The 21,725-nt window shown below is 35.5% G+C and overlaps 1 protein-coding gene across 1 annotated transcript in view; it reads right to left on the reverse strand.

Moving 5' to 3' along the window:
* Positions 1–21,725, reverse strand: part of ROCK1 (Rho associated coiled-coil containing protein kinase 1) — an 89,744-nt gene that overhangs the window by 18,530 nt on the left and 49,489 nt on the right. The window contains 17 exon segments of the mRNA XM_040550182.1: positions 4,499–4,664; positions 5,183–5,242; positions 5,244–5,372; positions 5,966–6,054; positions 7,485–7,578; positions 8,371–8,536; positions 10,163–10,257; positions 11,720–11,789; positions 12,461–12,645; positions 13,470–13,630; positions 14,554–14,704; positions 15,799–15,905; positions 17,640–17,886; positions 18,016–18,107; positions 18,449–18,584; positions 19,189–19,237; positions 20,840–20,928. Coding sequence (XP_040406116.1) covers positions 4,499–4,664; positions 5,183–5,242; positions 5,244–5,372; positions 5,966–6,054; positions 7,485–7,578; positions 8,371–8,536; positions 10,163–10,257; positions 11,720–11,789; positions 12,461–12,645; positions 13,470–13,630; positions 14,554–14,704; positions 15,799–15,905; positions 17,640–17,886; positions 18,016–18,107; positions 18,449–18,584; positions 19,189–19,237; positions 20,840–20,928 — 2,086 coding nt within the window.

Genomic DNA, 21,725 nt, shown 5'->3' on the forward strand with positions numbered 1-21,725 from the left:
GTACGAGTTCCTCACCAAAAACACTGACCAAATACTTCAGAAAACATCTGAGAACAAGAATGGAAATGCTACAGAAGTGATGGGAATCTAGCACACAGATGAAGACAAACATGTTCATACTACTAAACTGTAACAAATGAACTGCTGTGGTATGCCACCTTCTGTTTTGAAGAATAATTATTTGGTTTGCAGAAAAATAACTACGTGCTAGATAATTTGGATGGAAGGAGACGTAACCTGGAAGGAATAGAGACATTGTCCAAGCTGCCAGGTATCAAGTTAGGAAAGCTAAACTACAGATAGAATTGAATCTGGCCAAAGTCATCAAGGACAACAAGAAGGGCTTCTACAGGTTCCTCAGTGACCAAAGGAAGACTAGGGAAAATGCAGGCCCTGAAGGAAACAGGAGACTTGACTACTTAGAACTGTGAGAAGTCTGAGGTAGTGAGTGCCTTCTTTGCCTCAGTCTTTCCAGCAAGATTGGCCTTCAGAAATCCCAGGTCCCAGAGACCAGCCTGAAAGGCCGAAGCAAAGATGTATCCACCTCTTCTTTGGTGGAAGACGCTCAGGTCAAACTGGACATGCATAGTTCCATGGGCCCTGGAGCAATGCACCCACAATTGCTGGCAGACGTGATTATGAGGCCACTCTTAATAATCTTGGCTTGACCATGGCAACTGGAGGAGTGCCCTAAAACTGAAGGAAAGCACATGTCACTCCTATCTTCAGGAAGGTCAAGAAGGAGGAACCAGGGAACTACAAGCTGGTCAGCCTCACCTCAATCCGTGGAAAGGTGATGGAAACCATTTTCAGGCACATGAAGGAGAACAAAATCATCAACCTTGAAAGGCTGAGGAAGTAGGCTGACAAAATTTTCTTTGTTAAACGATGAGAAGTACAAAGTCCTGCACCTATGGAGGAACAGCCCCAGGCACCAGGGCACACTGGGACATCCAGCTGGAAAGCAGCTTTGCAAAGAAGGACCTGACAGTCCTGGTAGACACCAAGTTTAACGTGAACCAGCAGTGTGCCCTTGCTGCTAATAAAGCTAATGGTATTCTGGGCTGCATTAGGCAAAGTATCACCGGTAAGTCAAGAGAGGTGATCTTTCTGCTTTACCCAGCACTGGTGAGGCCATCCCTGGAGTGCTGGGTCCAGTTCTGGGCCCCCCAGTACAAGAGACATGGATGTACTGAGAGTGTCCAATGGAGGGCTACCAAAATGATCAAGGTACTGGCACATCTCTCGTCTGAGGAGAGGCTGAGAAAGCTGGGACTGTTCAGCCTGGGGAAGATGAGGCTCAGGGAGATCTTATCAGTGTGTATTAATACCTGAAGGGAAGGAGCAAAGAGGTCAGAGCCAGGCTCTTTTCAGTGGTGCCCAGTGCCAGGACAAGAGGCAATGGGCACAAACTGGAACACAGGAGGCTCCCTCCGAACATCAGGAAACAATTCTTTACTATGAAGGTGATAGAGCACTTGGATAGGATGCCCAGAGAGGTGGTGGTGTCCTCCCGTCCTTGGAGATCTTCAAAAGTCACCCGGAGGTGGTCCTGAGCAACCTGCTTGAGCAGTTGGTTTGGACCATATGACCTCCAGAGGTTCCTTCCAACCATTGAATGATTCTGTCAATATCCTTTTTCCATGGCATGGGATACTTAGACCTTGAAGACTAGCTTTCTTTTCCTGCTTATAATGCTAGTGCACTCCTGTGCTCTCAACTAACAATGTGTTAAACATGACTATATTAATGTCACGATTTCTCTAAATTACCTAAATTGCTTCTTATTCAGATTCTGGTTAATTCAATCTTGCTCAAAAAACCCACAGCATATAGGGACATAATCTAAATTTATTACTAAGTAATATACATCAGAGGCCATAATATGTATTAGACCTCCTACCTGTATGACACTAACATCAGCAACACAACTGCAGTAAAAAACAGAGACGTGAAAGAAAAAAGCACAAAAAATGAGGGAGAGGGGTGACAGGGTGGTAAAACAGAAATAGAGGGGTAATGAGTATAGAAGACAAAGGGAGAGACCGTAAGAATTTCTGGTAATTATGATATTCTAATTAACAATGAAAAAGCTGCTGACTTGTAAACACTTGGCATATACAGTAATTTCTGCCTCAAAAATCAAAGTGGAGGGTCAGACAGACAGAAGCCTGTCGCATGGTCCACAGAAGGGCCACAAAGATGATCAGAAGGCTGAAGCGCCTCTGATCTAGTGGGTGTCACTAGAAAGAGAAAGGCTGAGAGAGCTGGTGATTTCCAGCCCGTACAAGAGAACGCTCCGGGGAGACCTCATTGCAGCCCTTAAAAGGAGCTTATAAAAAGACATCAACTTTTTGCTTGGGCAGATAATGACAGGACAAGGAAGAATTGTTTTAAACTAAAAGAGGGGAGATTTAGATTAGATACTAGGAGGAAATTCTTCATTCAGAGGGTGGTGAGGCACTGGCACAGGCTGCCCAGAGAAGCTGTGGATACCCCAGCCCTGGAGGTGTTCAAGGCCAGGCCAGACAAGGCCCTAGGAAACCTGATCTAGTGGGTGTCATCCCTGCCCATGGCAGGGGGGTTGAACTAGCTAATCTTTAAGGTCTATTCCAATCCAAGCCATTCTGTGATTCTATGAAGCCTATACACGTCTCCAAAGGGAAAACTGGCAATAACATACCTTATGAATCAGACAAAGAAACAGCATACTCCTACAGACTTTCCAAGATCTAAGAGACAACAGCATCATATTGACATACTATTACTCTTAAGACGAAAATAAGGAAGGTGCTACCAGATGGAGGCAAGTGGTGTTTTTTTTAGTACAATACACAACAGCCATTTTGCTGAAAATGGCTGAGAAGCAAAGTAAGCAAGTTTAATACTACCCTTTTATGTTAAATAAATCTAGTCCGTTTTCTTGCAGGAATTCAGAAATTCTCAGTAAAAAAAAAAAAAGGAACTACAGAGTTCTTCATTTAGGAAATGCTATCAAACATAAGAGACATTTCCAAATAGCAATTTGAGGTGGAAAAAAACATTTTAACAAAAGTTAAAAGTAAAAACCTCTGATTCCTTTTTGACCCGAATTAAACAGAAACCACCCAGAATTAGTATCTAACAGAAAAGCTCCTGAGAAGTACCGACAGTTCAGGAACACCTAAGGGGGTAAGAAAGGGAGTTCCTAGCAGGTGACAGACAGCTAAGAAAATTACTTCATCAATCTAATAGCTCTAAGAATCCCCAATATTGAGTTTTAGTGGAAGTTTGGCTACAGAAGACATTTCTGAAACAAAAAAAAATTATATTTACATTACAATATGGCAATATCCTGAGGTTTTTTACAGATGGAATTGTCAGAATGCAAAAGGCTTCTTGGAAAGAGTGGAAGTTGCAAAGAACAGATCATATGATTATCTGAATAGAAATGCATTCTAAAACACAACTGATTTCAAAATGAACATCTGAAAATATATTAGGGGAAGACAGGACACAAAAATAGACACAGAAAAGAATAACTACATAAAATATACTGTAAGTTCCATAACCTACCTGAAATTTCAATCATTTTAAGACCCTTGGAAAAGTTCTAGAATGTGGCAATCTGTGCAGCATGAGGTGCATTAAGAGGAAAAGAGACACCTAAAATATTTCTATCTCCTTTTATCCAATTACTTATCCACTAAGGTCTTAAAACACCTAAAATAGTATTTTATTTGAATGTTTTTCTACAATTAAATCAGAATGTAAATTTGTAAGACTAGCACTGATAAAGAATTTCAAAAAAAATAAAAATTATATAACTGCACACAGAAGATAAGCTTCACTCCAATATATGGAAACTGTAAAGCACTGATTATTGCTAAAAGTTTTCTCCCATATCTACAAATACGGGAATGTGAATATGCTAACTAATTATACTTTTCAAATATTGGAGGGTGGAAAATTACTAACCAGTGTAACAGTGGGTCTCAAAATACAGTGCCTGTAACTGAAACTATATGGAAATGGTTAGCTATGATTTGTCCTGAACTATTTGTTCTTCTTTTATTCTGTTGAATCAGACTACTATACTCTGCTATGTATTATGGAAATTTCAACTGTTATTTTCCCACATAGGCAGTTATTACCACTTTTCATAAAGGTGTTACATTACTATGACCAACAGACAAGATTAAGGCAATTTTGGGTTCAAGATATAAGATACAATCAAGATGTTATGTAAATGCTGGCCCTTATTGTATTCACTGTACATTGCACACTGCAGTCACTATAGTCAAACAGTAATAATGTCAGCTGTAAAGATATTCTTTCCACAAAAGTGGATAAAAATTATGGTAATACTATGCCATAAAGTAGTAGGAATGATGCGAGAAGTCAAGACTTAAGTATGAGCACCTTAGCCATGAAATTGACAAATAAATGAAAATGGACAATACCTTCCTAAACTACGCGTATGAGCAAAATCAAGTACTTAAATGTGCTCTTCTCTTACCTGAAAGATTTCCATCCGTTTCATCTGTCTGGAGACTAGCAACACTGGTGGAATCCATTCCTTGCTGGAGGTCCAAAATTTTCCTTCTTAGTTGTTCTATATCACTCTCTTTACTATCCAGCTGCATCTGTAGCTCATTCCTGTATGTAGATTCTTCTGCTAGTTGCTGTATTTATATACACATACACAGTTACCTTGATACCAAAAATACGGTAGCAAAGTATTTTAAAAACAAAACTCATTAGACTTTGAAAAAATGTAGTAAACACTTTTGGTAGAATTAACATAAATTATTGTAATAGAAATGTTCCTGAAGTCTAGGAAAAATGTTAAATATCAAAGATATAGATGAAGTAGAAAATTTGAATAGAAATTTTAGTAGAATATTTGTTACTTTTTTTTTTTTGAGAAGACCACTGCCTGCCAGAGAAAAACTATGTATAAATCGTATACTACACAATATTCAGTTTTCATAATGTACCAGCAGCTTCCACGGTTAAGAATTTACAAAGAGGAAATGAATGAGAACAAGGACGGCTACACACTTTCCAAGTTCTCCACCTCACAAACATTCTGTAGACTAGTACATCTGGAAAAAAAATCCTTTTCTCAAGTGGACTAGGAGCTTAACATTTTTCCTGTGCAGAAAACTTCATAATGTGACCAAAATTAAGATTATTTTACCGCTTGCATTTCATTGACCTCCCTTTGGTATTTCACTACCATCTGATTAAATTTCTCTTTTTTCTTGATTAAGCTCTAATTGTAGCTTTCGGTTTTCCTTATCTTTCTTCCTCAAATCTTGCATGCTTGCTTTCTTTCTGTCTATTTTAAAATCTTTCCGATTCATTATCTCTGCCAGTTTATTGACAGCCTGTAAAGAAAAACAGAAGATCAGTAAGAAAAAATTACACATGCAAGCAAGTTTCATACAAAGCTTCCAAGTTCATCTTGTTAGAGGTTTAGATCAAAGATTTGCATATTTTTGCTAAGAATGGTGGAGGTATACTTCAACAAATCATTACGATCAATTCCAAAACCAAAAATGTGTCCTCATGGATACACTGAAATGTGTAACTCAGTTACTGAATTTATCAAACTGATGCCCATTTCAAATAGCAAAAACACAAACAAGAGCTGAAAAAACCCTCCTCCTCCAGTCATCTCCATCTGTCTTTAAAAAGGTTTCCCAAAATTACAGAAACAGTCAGTACAGTCAAGCAGAACTTTTCTGTTGCCCCCACAAAATACGTCACCAACGTAAATGGTCCTTATTCATGTTAGAAGTAATACTGAAAAGTACTCAGCATCAACTTTCTTTCAGCTGTAAATACCAATACATATTATACATCATGATTAATATAAATTTAATCTCAAGCTCTAAGAGTTAGTGGCACAAAAAATGAATGAGAATATATCTGATATGCAATGTCTTATTAATTTATTCAACTATATAGGAAGTTTTACCTGTGTCTTCAGAGTTCTCTCAGTGTTGATACTCTTCTCATAATGCATTCTAATATTATTGATTTCTTCCTCCTTTTTTATTTTGTATTCTGTTAAAGTAATATTCAACTTTGAGATTTTAGGACAAGGTAAGAAATTCTAGACTTAATCAATTCTATAATTGTACCATTCTATTTCTCCATATTCCTATGACGTTATCTAAAGTGCAAAATACAGTTTGCAGTGACAGATATTACTGCCTTACTGCTACTGCAGTAACAGAAAATTACCTGAAGAATATCTTAGAAAGGCACCAAGATGAACTACTACAAACAACATGCATGTGTCTGTTTCCTGTTAAGTTTGTTGCTCCACTCCCTTGGTATTTGCTCTACCAAAAATGTTTCTGCCATACCAAAAACATTAAGTGAATAGCCACACGGAATAGGACTGATATCTGGACCCACATTCAGCACAGATTCTGAAGTGAGGCATAAAGAAAGTATGGAAGAAAAGACTTCTTTTAAGCAAAGAATGACTTTGTTATGTTACCTTTCCAACCCATCCACCCATACCAGTTACTCAATTATATCAGTCTTTGTATCACACCTCCAGTCTCCTGATTTATTTCCAAAATTTCTGTAAGTATGCATTTCACTGATAAGGATTTCTCCACAAAAACTACAAGCAGTTAAAGAATAATTTTCAAATACTTATGAAGTAACAAACTTCATAAACTAAAAAACACCAAGCAACTGAAAACTGCTTTCTCGCCCTCTCCCTGACAAATCCCTACTATTACCAAAACACAGAACAAGGGGAAAACATTTGTGTATGCCTTTCTTCCTACATAGATTTGCAAAAACACTGGCAACACAACTGATAAGGCCTTTGCTCTCATAGTCAACATATATTAAAATATGCAGTCTGATTATATATTCTATATATTCTTATATAGTCCGAATGCACAAAATTAACATGCAAATCCACTGATATGAACGAGATCTTAATTCTGAATTCAAGCGACATCTTAAGGGAGCTAAAATATCGATGCTGCTTTACTGTACATACTGGAGATGGAAACGAACGCTTCATTAAGTACATTTTATGCAATATGAAATGAGACCTTAACAACTTTCATGCACTCAAGTGCATGGCTGGCAGAAAGGGGTAGACAGACAGTATGTGAAGAGCTGTACTAAACAGGCATTCCTGCAACGCCTGCAGGAACTTCTGTGCTAACTTGCTTTAAAAACTGAGGGAAGCAAGCCTTGAAGATCACTTTTTCCTGCCCGCCAAAGCTGTGATTTTAATCATTTGCCAACAGTAAAGGTAGTACATGGGAACAGAATGTAAAAATAGTGGCAATTTACACAGAATTTCAAGATGAAAGCAGTGACTTATTTTTCCATCAAGCTATTTCACCACTATGGAAGACATACAGGACGGTCCTTTCAAATTTCCCATTTTCATTTTGCCACATGCTTCCAGTTCATTTGTGCTTCATAACAAGTGATTTAAAACTCCAAGGATGACATACCTTCCTCCTGCTTCCTAATTTTTTCACTGATCTCTGAATTTTCTTTTGTTATTAAATCAACGTCCTTGGTTAATGTGTTATTAGTTTCTTCGAGCTAGATGAAAAACAAGCAAATTTTAAAATAAAGAACTTTCCATAAATAATAAAAATATTTATAATGCTATTATTTTAAATACACTTAATCTGTAACAGTCTTTTACTTGGAATGTCTTCCTCTGAGTACATCCAAAAAATCTGCTTATCGTTCAAAACTGAATTTAAAAAAAAAACTTCTAATCTGTCCTGATTTACCAGAAGGATAAAAATATCACTGTCCCAGAAAACATTTTAAAAATGATCTTTGCAGAACTGACAACACTGTAGTGTATAATCATAAATCCAAGCAAAGCTAGATAGATTGCAGTTATTGAATGTGACAGTTCAAGATTTTGTGGCACTTTGGAAAAAATAGTACCGGGGTTCTTTTAAGGAAATAGTTCATTAATGGGAAAAACCTCAACACTTCCAAGTACTGGTGGGTTTTTTTTGTTTGCTTGTTTTTAAGGACTAAATAATTTTGCAATGAGATTCTGTAACACACTACACAAATTTACAAGACTTTAAAAATATATTGGGCAATTACAAGAAATTACTGGAAAAGGCTTAATAACTAATTACAGACATCGGCTTGATTTTCAGTCTGGCTTCACCTCAGATTTTCATCTGAGTCTACATTTGTTTAAGAGTTCAGATGGTGGACACTTAAAACAGTTAAATCCCAACTGAGTTCAAACCTGAGATACTGAAATAATCATCAGTTATGCCCACAAGACCTTACAAATTAAAAGATAAATTTCTCTTTCCAGCTGGAGGATATGTAGAGATATCAATTAGCAGAATAATTTACCCTTCTTATGATGCTGTCCTTATCAGTCATTTCTTGCCTATGTCTTGATGCTGCTTTTTTGCTTTCCTGACTCAGTTCAAAATACTGTTCTTCAAGGAGAGCTCGTGCCAAGTGTTCTGACTCAGCTTTGGTTTCAGCTAAATCCAGCTGTGTAGTGAGTGTTTCTCTGTAAAAAGAATGAGATTTTGCTTTTCCTATGCAAAATATTCCATATTTTCAGGAAAAAGTGAACAAACCCAGATTATATCATCCAGTTAGCTCTCATTATCTTAGTTTCCTAAGAAAAACAAGATTAAGACCACACACTGTATACTTGTTATATTGTGATGGACCACACAAGCTACAACACTAAGCTTACTATAATTCAATTCAAATTTCAATCATCCATGAAACACCAACCCTTCAGAAACCAAGTGTCAAGTTCTCCTGCCTTTAAGGAATAAAAAAGTAAAACTGGGTAAAGTTTCTGAACATATATAGTGGTTCTATGTCTATGCATGTCTTTGCAGAAAGAGTTGCAAATTTTATCTACAGCTTGAGAGGCAGTTCAGCATATAAGCCAAACTTTCTTGCTCTTGCTTGGAGTAAGCTCTTTTATTTGCTTGCAAAGAAGTCCACGTAAAGCACAGTGGCCAGTCTAGCACCTGTGAGTCAAATGTACCCAGCAACATGCGACATGGCTCACAGCATGGGGAAGGAAATAGAGGTGGCAACACATGACTGCAGTATGGGCTCTTAAGTCCTTCCTGCACTGCAAAATAAAATGTGCTTTATGCCATGAAGTGCGTATTGCCATGGAATTCACTGATTTGATACACCTGTAGCAGATACCAGCTTCTACTGTAAAAGTTAACTGTTGAAGTATATTTGAATTTTGTCACAATTCCCACAAATTTATACAGGTGAAAAACATTTGTAATGAAAACAAGATTAGTGACGGAATCAAATAGAAGGTATCTATAAAAATGACTGATAGTAAGAAAAGAAAAGCAAACAAACCAGAGAATAGTAGGAAGTCTTCCTTTCCCTGTTTCGTTTGCTTTTTAACCTGGATACTGTTCTTGACAACTTTGTGTAGATAGGTATTCTCCTATCATATTTATTACCACATCATTACTTTCTCCCTTTCTATGCTGACCAAAATACACCAAACACTAACAAACTTCTCCCTTTAGATTGTTTTGCAGTGCTGATGCTCAAGTGCAACAGGAGACCTGTATTTTCAAGAAATTGAAAGACTTGTGAGTAAGGATAAATCTCCTTCTTCGGAATAAGTATAAATTAATGAATTGGAAAAACAAGCTCAGAAGAATTATTTCCTTATTTCCTAACTTAAAAATCAGTACACCACTATTAACAAAATATTGGATTTACATAACTAGTTTGGTTGTAAGCAACTACAGTACATTAAACTTAGAATTCGAAGTATTTTCATTATCTTTTTCTCAAATTATTCTATTGGCTCTAGAAATATACAAAATATTTACCAGGATGGTACAATCAAATCAAAAAAGATGTTTTTTACAAGCAAAAGGACAACTACAACAGACTGGAATACTTCTTCAAAATTTTTACAACTTCTACATATGAATCAAGTTCAAGCAAATACGAATAGCCGTATCTGTCTCTGTCAGCACAGGTAACATCCTGTGTATTTGCCATATTGCAAGGTGTTACAGAACAGCTGTTTGGGGTTGAAAGAATTTAACATTTTACATCTGATTCAAAATCTTCATGAGTGAGACCATTCTATGGAAAACTTAACTCTATTTAAAAAAGACAATGGGCATACTTTTCGTTTTGCAATTCCTGCATTTTTCTTTGAGTTTCTTTATTCTTTTCATCAATTTCCTCTTTCAGTTCCTTAACCTGAGTTTTGTAAAGTGTCTGCAAAAGAAAGCAGAAAAAGAAAGAATCATTATTCAAGTTCCATACTAAAATTTACGGTTTTGGTGCTTGGTTTGTTTTAATCTGTCAAACCAATGTATGCCAGTACTGTTTTTAATGGAATTTCCTCCTCCTTGCCTGCCCAATACACTCTTTTCCAGTAGCCTTTCTGTTGGGACCTGATCTGACCAGGTTAGTTTTCAGTTTTCTAGTCTGGTTTTCTACACAATTATACAAACACAGCCACCCACAAAAGGGAAGGAAGGCACTGGGGAACAACTGAGCAGGTCTCTTGGGAACAACAGGATCAAACTGCATCATCTTTTAGCATCCCTGTCTCAAAATCTAAGTCAAACTAAAGCTTAGTACTGTTCTATGCTTCCATCTGTTTTATTTTTTTTTTTGTATCTATGCATCTTTTCTCTTAGACTGGAAGAATTTCTTGTGTACAGACTGACTTTGTATTAATAACTGATTCAACAGAAGTCTTATCAATATGAATAACTTGTGTTCCTAATCACTGTGTTAACACCACCACTAATTCTGTACATTCAAATTTTTATCTTCTACAATAAAGTACTTCTACTAAGTTTTCAGACTGGATTATGAATGTCTCTTGTTCAGACTACATGCTTGTGAAAAAAGAAAACTGAAAATGACACACGACACACTGAATCTCCTTGTTGGGAGACTTATGGAGAAATGCACAAAAACCTTTAACATATAATAAAATTATAATGACATGCACTATAGTAAATGCTTTTTTTTTTTCCCTCTCTCTTTACCTCCAAGGAAGAACTGAATTTAAAGACTACTTCCCAAAGTGCAATGTATCTGTGTGTATTCACAAATGTATTTAAAGTTCAGGCCTTATAGAGGATGTCATGCTACTTCTCTATTCACAGAAATAGAGATCACACTAATCACATTAAATCCATAAAATACACATCTTGGCTACATGGGGTACAGAATAAGGCTCTTCTGTACTCTTCAGGGACTTGGGTGCAGAGAATCTTTTTAGAAGGATGAGGAGGAAGTGCAGAATGGTACTGGATCCATGGTTCTTAAATAGGTAGATCAATCACATGGAATATATTACAGTACATATGGAGATTTTGAACTCTCTACAAAGTTTGCACTTATGTCAGAAAAAGACCTCTTTTCCAAGGTTAAGATATCAACTACTCCAACAAATAATTCAGATGATTGAGCTATTCATCTTAACATATTGAATCTGACAATCAAACAACTAAAAAGCAGCATATCAAACAGACTGTCTGTAACATTATACTTATGTTCTCTAATTTATTGTTCGTTTTGTGTTTCAAGCACGATTTTGTGAATTGATGTCTTACGCCAGCTTATTCTGATTTACATTTAAAAATGTAAATATGCAAAACTATTCAGCTGTTCAATGATTCCATGTCAAAATGTAACATTCAAGATTCTTAGCGATCCTTACCGAAAAATACTGCTCAGCTTCAAGCTGATCCTGAAGCTCACGCATTTGACCTTCATTTCCTCTGTACTGTCTTTGAAAGAATAAAAAAGGAAACAGTGTAAAAAGTCGGCTACAAACAAATGACAAAAGCTGCTTCTAACCAAAACAGCATCCCACAATGATTTTATATTTATACACACATTATTTCCAAGACCTGCAGTTTGCTTTATCCTAAAATTCTGACTTAATTACATTCTTCATTCTACCCTGATGATTGTTTTAGTTATGTAAGTTAGAAGAAAAGAAGTACTCTAAATGGAGAAATGCTGAGTTATATTTTCAGCTGACGGAAGCTATGACAGAAGCATGATTAATAAAAAATGTTGTCAGTCAAATTAAGAAAAAGAATCAGGTAGTTAAAGAGGATAAGGACGTTGACTCCCATGCAGTAAAACCACAAGTCCCAGGTGATATCAGTAAGTAGCATCACATTCAATCCACAAAGAAGTCAAATTTCAAACAAAATGGCATCTATGCTGTGATGTGAACAATGAGCCAAGGACTGTTCCAAAGCATAGCTCAAAACAAGACTATTCCAACACTGAAGGCTACATATAGAAATTATAACTTACAGCTAAAAATATTTTTAGTTTAGGAAGAAATGCCTATGCACCAGACAACTATTTTCATGAATAAAAACAAGCAAAACAATATATGTATAACTAAGCAACTTTTTGCATTTTACTTCAGATTTTTACTTACTTCGCAAGTTGAGCCAACTCAACTTCCAGTAATCTCTTTGCTTCCAATAACGTATTGATTTCCTGTTTCAGTTGCTTCTCAGAACCCTTCAAGTTATCTGCTTCAAAAGCTTGTGCCTTTAATTCATTCTGTGCCATTACTCTCTTATTCGTCTCTTGCTCTAGCTGAAATGTCAGATTCTTTACCTAAATGAGAAGTTATTTCAGTTTAGGAGCGTTTGCTGAATAGCTAATTGCATGCAGTTGAAAGTTTCATTTATGGATTACTTGTTAAACACTATTGCCTAAATGCTACATATTGTACAATGTATGAAAACATTCTTAAATCTCCAAACATTTCAGTACAATCTTACAGAAAGCTTCTGCCCTTACAGAATGTAATGGTACAACACCGCCTATACTTTGCCTATACTTTGTTTATTTCAAAGGCCCAAATGTATTTTATTGATCTTATCTTAAAAGCAACAATGGAAGAAACCCAAGCTGTCCGCTGAAAGGTCCTGCAAACCACCCTGTGGACTTCAGATCTTAAAAATTTCTCATCCTAGAAAACACCGCAGCCTAACCAAGCCTAACCAAGTAGCTATATGAAAACTCATTTATATGAGTCACAAAGAAAGGTGTTACCACAACCCTTCCCAGTGGTCTGTAAAGAAAAATTAGGGATCAAACTCTTACTAATATTACCTAGTTTTCACATTCAGTAGTCTAATTGCCCTTCCCTGAACAAATACTTTTCTTGGGAATGCAAATCCAGAACTGCAAACCATCCAAGCCAGACAAACTACATAGTCAAAAATCAAAAGCAAACAAAAAATTGCATTATATTAAGGACTCAAATACGTACAGCAGCCAAGAGCAGAAATTACCTACCACCCAACTACAGTCTTCAGTTCTACCAAGACACGCATTAGAAAAGAGCTCAGTGTAAGTGAATTTTATTTTCTATTTCTTAATGCAACTACTATTTCTTATTTATACAGAAAATTCATAGCAAAAATTCTACTTACTTCATCTTCTAGTCTTTCCTTTTGCTCAAGAAGGTGTTCCAGTTTCTGCTGAGATTGCTTCAGGTCAAAGTCTAGCATGGAACACTGTTTTTCAGCCTGAACTATTCGATTCTCTGCCTTTTCTCTTGCTGCCCTTTCTTCCTTTACTTTTTTTTCCATTTCTAAACGGGATTAAGGGAAGAAAAACAATGAAAATGAATATGTAGCATCTGCAAGAATCTCTTTTTAAACAGTCTTACATTTATATTTATAAACAGTCTTACACCCTAACATTTTTCTGACCTTCTTGTTCAGCTATTTAAGTTCTTCAGCTGTTAGAGGAACTGACTACAGAATAAAAGCTTCCTGGCATTGTAGCAAGAAACATTTTAAAAGAAGTATTAATTCCAATTTGCAATCAAAGCATTGGAATATTATCATGACAACTGAAAAATAAACAGTGAAAAAAATCCAAAATTCAGTTTCTTGAAGTAATCACTATGAAATGTTACAGACAAAGTTTCATTTCCATGAATAGATAGTAGAGGGAAAGAAAAGAAATGCTATCTTAGCTTTCTGAAAAGTTATAAACTCCACATGCAGATACCAATGACCTTCACAAATAAAACCTTATATATTCAACTGAGTTATCAGGACACCTCTTTGATTCATGGATGTTTATCTATAAAAGAAACTTCACCATTTCAGACAACCCTTGTAGAAAATCAGTATTTTTAATGCGGTTACATAGTTGTGAATGCCCCAAGACATCTCTGTCTTGATAATACATTCTTTCAATTACATTTAACATTAGCCAGAATTATAGGATTCGATAACATTTTAGAAGCCTATGAAGGTTCTGAATTGCAAAAGCAGTAAGCTATTCAAAACATTATAAAATTGTATTGTAGAGGTATCGTGTGAGAGAAAATCATTTAAAATTGTAGTTTTCACTACGTTTCATAATTTTGATACGCATTTTCTTTATATTAGGAATTAAACACTTGCGTAAGAGTATCACATTATTAGATCGTGTGGTTTAAGGTATCATAATTAAAATACTGTTTATTATGTATTTATCCAAAATTTGCAAGAAAATACTTACCACACATTGCAACTGATTTTGCCTCTTCTATTGACTGATGTTTGTCAGTTAACCGAGCTTTAGTCACTTTGTGTTCATTTACTTCCTGTTCTAACCGGTCTTGTAATGACTTGAGTTTGTAGTTCAAATCTATCTCTAAATTATTCTTTTCCTAAAGATAAGAAAAAAGTTACCAGGTTTCTATAATAATTCTGTAATGCCTGAAGGAATATTTCCCCCCTTCCCTTTTTTAGTATTAACTTCCTGTTATGAAGAAATTCTCAATGTTATTTTCCACTTTTATAAAGAAGGCTAAGAGACAAAATCTGTATTCAGTGCTCTGGAGAAAACTCCACTAGTTTTTATTTCTATTCTATAAATTCAGAAGATAATGAAAACTTCTCAATTTGTGTAATTAGTAGTCACCTAAATTGGAAATATAACTATGCCATTGACAACACTAGAGCACAAAGGAATTTTTATTACTGTCACCTGGATGCAATTATGTTATTTCACTGCTGGTAGCCCCGGCCATTAACTGTAACTCACAAAACTAGCACAACAGATGAGCACTGAGAGACAGGACTTGCCTTTGGATCACCACTTCATGTATCTCCAAATGAGAAAGATAACTTCTTGCACCTTCCCTAACCTTCCAGAGGTGATCGTCTCTCTCTGGTTTATTTGGATAGGATACACAACACTGCAAATCTTTACCTGACCTCAAAACACAGAACACAGGATTTCCTTTTATTCTTTTTCACTTGAATCTCTATCTTGGAGCAGGGACCAGAGACGTTAGGGGAACACGCTGCTGCCATTCTTTAGGAAGGTAAAAATTGAAATGGCTCAGCTCCACAGTTGATTAAAAAGGTCTCGCACTGATCCAGCCAAATAAAAATCAAGTAAGAACCAGTGAGATATATATTTTTTTTCATTTCAACTCATAGGTTTTTAGGAGGCAAGTCTCCGCAGCGGTGGTCAGGCAGACAGAAAAAAAATTACTTGCTATTTGCAAAGCTCTGGATCCTGGATTGTATAGTGAATGACAAACATGAATTTTACTCCCAAAGCTACAAGAACCATCTGAGGACCTACAAGACCTTACCATCCTGATGAGATCATAAGTCAGCGCTACATAGTTCATCATTTTAACACAGAACTGATTTGGACCCAAGACATAAACCTAGCAACATCTATTACTACTATTTGAAAATACAGTCAAACCTGTCAACAAACATTAGCCTCAACATCACCTTACCATACCTTTTCTGAATGATTAAGCATATCCTGTGCTTGTTTTCTTTCTGCTTCCACTCTTTCAAGATTATTTTTAAGGTTTTTTACTTCTTCTTGTAAAGTTGTAATCCGAACTGTCAAAAAATGAAATATCATTTAGTATTTATTACTAGACTTAAATCAATAATCTTATCACAGCCTTTATTGATTCTGGGACTGTAAAATATTCTCACACTCAAAATTTTCATATATGCAAATGCTATACATTGTAAAGCAAACTGATCTTTTTAGCTACACCATTAGAAATGGTTCACAGAAAACAAATCACATGCAAAACCTGGTACCTGCCTTCCATCACGCCCAATATCTAGTATGAAAACTTCTTTCCATTAATGCAAATTCTGCTGTGCTATGGAACAAACACCTTTTCTAATGTTAACTCCACTAATGTGTAAAATAAAATGCATTACACAGAGGCAATCTCAAATGGACATACAGGTGCTAATGAAATATATATTCACCTAACTGACTTGAGCATTCTTCCCTGAATAGATGAACGAATTAATTATCCAGTGTCTACCAAGAAACCCTGTCAGGTATCAGATGTTTATATTAAATATTAAGTAATAGTATATATTTCTAGACTGAAAAGTTTGTACTAATTCCTTTAAAATAAAGAAAAACTTGCAAAAATATTTTGATTACTCTATATTACACTTAATACCGTAGACACAGTAACTATAGTGTACAAAAATATACTTATCAATTCATTTATGTCTGTCTATATTGCAGAATGCTTCACTTCTGGCAATACAAAAGAAACCGCAGGAGAAGGAAGAAGAAAAAGTCCTCCTGAATCTTAGTCTTTCTGCATTCGAGATATGTTTTTAAAGTCAGCTGTATGAGTGTTTGAAATACATAAAGCTATTCGGAATAACCTCCCTTTTGGGCAGACTGTTGAGTTGAATGTGGTCAAAAAAACACATTTCAAAGTGCACAGAAGTCTTCTCATGCCATTTTGTACCTCCGGCTTACATTTAATGACAGGCTGGACCAAACTACACTCCATGCCAGAGGAGTAACACTGACTGAAATTAATTTACTATACTTGATGCATAGTAAACAGGCAACTTGATTCTTGATAGTTCTTACCTTGTGCTAAACAATGTAAAGTTGACCTTAAAAAACAAACACACCCAAAAGCCCTCAACACCTCTCTCCAGTCTATACCAATAAGCAAAAGATAGTGCCTCATGGGCAAGTGATTCTCAGTACTGCTGACAGATGATTTAGAACAGCAAGTTAAGGTGCAGTATCCATTAGCATAGTCATAATAGTCATGAACTAACATATCTGAATAGTTTCTAGTACTAAGAATCATAAGTATAAATGGTAAAGTGTTCCAAGTACCCAGATCCGTATCCCTTACTGTGCTTTTCATCTTAATTACAAAATCACCTAGAAGCATCACAGAAAGAAAACAAATGCAATTTAAGAACAAAGTAGCATTCTCAAAAAACACAAGAGGAGACAGAACAGGGTTACATCGACTTGGCTGCTGCACCAAGGTGGTACAACACAGTGGTGTGTCTTCTCTAGCACTACCAGCTTTTCATATTTTTGTGCCACAGGTCTCAGAATTTTAGATAGGGCAGCCCTATAGACTTCAGCGGCTTCCTACAGCAAACTCTTTGATTCTGACACCCCCTCTCCCAAGAGCCCCTCAGACATGATCACATCTTCAGGAATTATTTTACTAAGTCACACTCATTTTGCAGATTGGCTTTTCCTCTCTTCATGTCTTTTATAAATACGCTTACTTGTTAATTTTTTTTTTTTACAGCAAAGTAGAAAAAGAGAAAATTTACCCTGTAGCTCTCCAATCATTTCTGATCCATGACTTTTGTCCCGTCGTTCTGATTCCAATGCTGCTTGCAGTTGGTAGTAATCCTTCTCCACCTGCAGTTTTGCACCTTCTAGGACTCTGCACCTTTCCTGCAGTTCTCTATTCAGTGATTCTACCTGACTTAATGACTTGCTCATTTCTGTGTTACCCTTTCTCAGTCTTGCTGCTGTATCAGATTCTGTCCTTAGCAAGTCATTGGCTTCTTCTAGCTGTTGGGAAAAAAAAAAGATTCTCAAATATAAAAATGATTTATTGGAACCAGTTTTATTATATCTGAATGCACAATACTGCTTCTCAGACGTAAGAAATAATGAAAGCAATGAATGGAAAGAACGTACCTGTTTTTGTAATTGTGTTATCTTCTCATTTGTAATTTGTGAATGCTGGCTGATTTTTTTCAAGTCTTCCATTTGGTCTTTTAGTGTGGACACTGAAGAGAAATTATATCATTAACACAACAGATTAAAAAAATCTTTAGTTTTTATATAAACATATTCAAAGTCTTGGCATATAAGTCCTTTGTTGACTTTTTTCTTATGTACATTTTTAGATCAAATTCTGTGCCTGCTGAATAACACGCTGTAGAGAAGACAGAATAAGACAAAGACGTGTTCTTGTTAAAACTCAAATAAAAATAAACTCAAATTTGTGCTCATTATTTGAGGAGATCCCTTTTAAAGTTCTGTAACACTTAAGATGCTAACATAGTAAATTATTCCCAAAAAACCAAACCATATACCTCATCAGTTTCAATGTGACAACATGGCATACCTTCATTTTCCACATTCCGCCTCTTCTCATTCTCTTGTTCAATTTTTCTTTGGTAGTCATTTATCTTATGCTGCAGTACCATCTTTTCCTTCTCAATTTGAGACACTGTTGTTTCTAAGTTCTTTCTTTGATTTCCCTAAAATTAAAAGCATTGGCATTTTCTATTTACATTTTAATGAATGATCCCTAAACCCGTATCTCTGCAACTAATTAGCTAAGGGCACTGATGCATGATTTCCAGTGAATGAGTTTCTGTGTCTCCCTTTAAAAAACTTCCAGAAAAGATGACTTTTTTCTTTAAACTTCTACATTACAAATATACCAAATTACTGAAGAAGTTTTTGTTAACATGGTATTTAAGTAACCATTAAATAGTATTAAGAGATGACATAAAGACTCAATAGAAAATCACCTGTACGTTAGATTTTAGAAAAACTCATTTTGATAAACTCCAGAAAAACTGCAATGAACAAGATTAAGTATAATGTTTAGCAGAGGAAACAATTTAAATCTGTGCAACATGCAGAAGCAAAAAGATTTGAAAAATGTGTGCAAATAAAAAGGTGCATCTTCCAATGCTATGTATTGAAATGTGATCATCTGGTCTCAAATTTGTAGTGACAACAATTATTTTTTTTTGTTGTTTTTTTTTTTAGCATGGAAGAAATATCTTAAATTGTGATAGTACTATCCATATTCTTTACCCAACTAAGAAGGCTTCAATGCGGAAAAACAGTTACCTCTTCATCCAGTTCTTTCATTATTTTGTCTAGCTTTATGTTTGAAGATCTAAAAAGAAAAGAAAACCATTTAAGTAAAACGAGGATATATTATACATGACAAGTGTTTTTCTAGTTAAATAATTTGCACCCATTACCAAAGGGCTACATTTTAACTAATTCTCTTTTGTAATAAGCATTTAAAAATCAAAGAAAACATTCTAATTTCATTGGAAATAGTTTGTAAAATACAGTAAGTATTTATAAACTTTGCTGCAGATTATATATGCAAAACTTTAGGTACCACATTTTGTCCCTAAATCTGGAATGTAAAAACAGTGCATGTACACAACAGGCTATCATTAACATTAGAATATCCTGATGAACTGCTAAAAACGTCCTCTACTTTTGAGCTTCCCAAATAGCTAAAATGGTTAATACAATAGTAGACAGCTCACTACTATGTATAAAAACATTTAAATAGTATTATTCAAAAGGTTCTGTTGAAACAATGTATTAGAACACAGTATTATAGACAGAGGAAAGTTAAGTGCATAGTAAAACCTCCAGTTAACCGGCAAAACACATTAATACAATGATTGTTTTTGCAGCTACTTATCTCTCTTCAGAGAGGTAACAGGGGACACAGACAACATTACCTGGCAGGTACAATACGCAGTTATAGCAATATATCCTACCTAACTACAGTAAACAGCACGATGTATCAGAGGACAGCGTTGTGCTCTGACATCTTCAGTAGTGCTGCAGGAAGTACTGTGGTTACTGAATGTATTTCAAGAAACATACGTCCTACTTACAGAAAGCAATCAAAGTATGTGAATGGTGAAGTTGTGCATAAGTAAGGGACAGGGTCTCAGTCTAAATTTCCACTGGATCATCTTGGCTACCAGTTCCTACCTAAATAGCTCATACAATTACACACTAGGGTCCTAATTCTAGCCTTAGCTCTTCCCGTGTCCTATACCTAAGCATTGCCTCTGTTTGTTTGTTTGTTTGTTTTGTTTTCAGGCCATCAGGAAAAGACTTCAAAAGGAGAAGCTAACTGAAAAAATTTAGTTGGCATGAATCTGAGTAAAAATTTTTGATCATCAGAAAAAAATATTTCTACTATTTGTTCATAACTGTAGCTGCAAGAAATGGGCAAATTCCCACATAGCTACTTTAACATTGCAGAAACAAGCCTTTAGAAAAAATCGTTGGTTTTATCTATCAGCCACAGGAAGGAAAATAAATGGGGTTCTGTAATTACTCCAATTACCATATATTTAGAAACCAGACAGTCAATTTTAATAGTCCAATATATGCAGTATATATAGTATTTTACTTTTCTCAAAGATCAGCCTTACCAATGCATACCTTGGCCCATTAAAAAAAAAAATCTAAATTCAGAGATATCAGGTAAACTTAAATATGCAAGTGTTCAGAAAAAGCATTGCATGGATGGTACTGAAAACAAAGGATTTCCTTAATGCTATATTCAAGAAAACCACTTTAAAACAATATTTGAATGATTTAAACCTCTGCCTGGAGCTTCTTTGGAGAACTATAGCACAATTCTTAATGTTATTCTGGTAATCCCTAAAGCAGTAATACAGAACTCAAGTGTTAGACATATTTAAATTATATAAACAATTAAAGTTCAAAGTCTCACCTGCACTTTTGCTCCATTTCATCTTTCAACTGCATTTCATTATGTAGTTGTTCTTCCAACTCATAGATCATTTTCTGCATATTTTCCAGCTTTAAATATATATTTGTACATGAAAGAACATGCATTAAATTGATGAACTTCAAAATAGTATTCCAGAATATTCAGTGCTACTTATGTTGTATCACAGCCTACTTCTATCTAAGCACTATATTTTTAGCTGCTTCCCCTCCCCTAAAAATCTAAGGGAGTTAGTTATAAGAAAGAACTTATTATTACACAGTTATATCATTTACACAGATAAAACGTTAAGGTTGTGTCAACCTTAGTTCCGTCATAGTTCCGTCAAAATTCATGGGGCTAGGCTAGGTTTTTAAGTATTTTCAGAATTAGACAAAAGGTATTACTGCAAATTATAAAGAAGCATTTTATTAGCCTTAAAAGTGCTCTTTTTCTAGCATGAGCTATCGAATATATTTTACAAAGCATCTTCAAGTTCTCAGTTCAGGAAGCGGAATCAGGCATGTCAATTATTAGCAATGGGGGAAAATGCTCTTAACCTCCATTTAGTCAGGGAGAACTTTTACAGCTAGCATTGTGCTAAGGTTTGAAAGGAGTAACAGGCTCCAGATGTTAATACAGAATGGTACTATGTGGCATTTACTGTTTGCCAGCAAGATAAATTCACAAGTTCATTCTTTCCATGCAGTCTCAAAATATCCACCTTCTACTGGATGTCTGTGCACAATAATTTCACTCCAACAACAGCAAAATCCTCAGTAAACAAGAAGATAGTATTGACTTCGAGGAAGCTCATTAAGTCAAGCCTGTGCTGATTCACTCTTCTAAAACTTCCCCACTTATCTGGTAAGGACTGTAGCCTTATTTA

Source organism: Cygnus olor, chromosome 2 (assembly GCF_009769625.2).
Source record: "Cygnus olor isolate bCygOlo1 chromosome 2, bCygOlo1.pri.v2, whole genome shotgun sequence".
NCBI lineage: Eukaryota > Metazoa > Chordata > Aves > Anseriformes > Anatidae > Cygnus > Cygnus olor.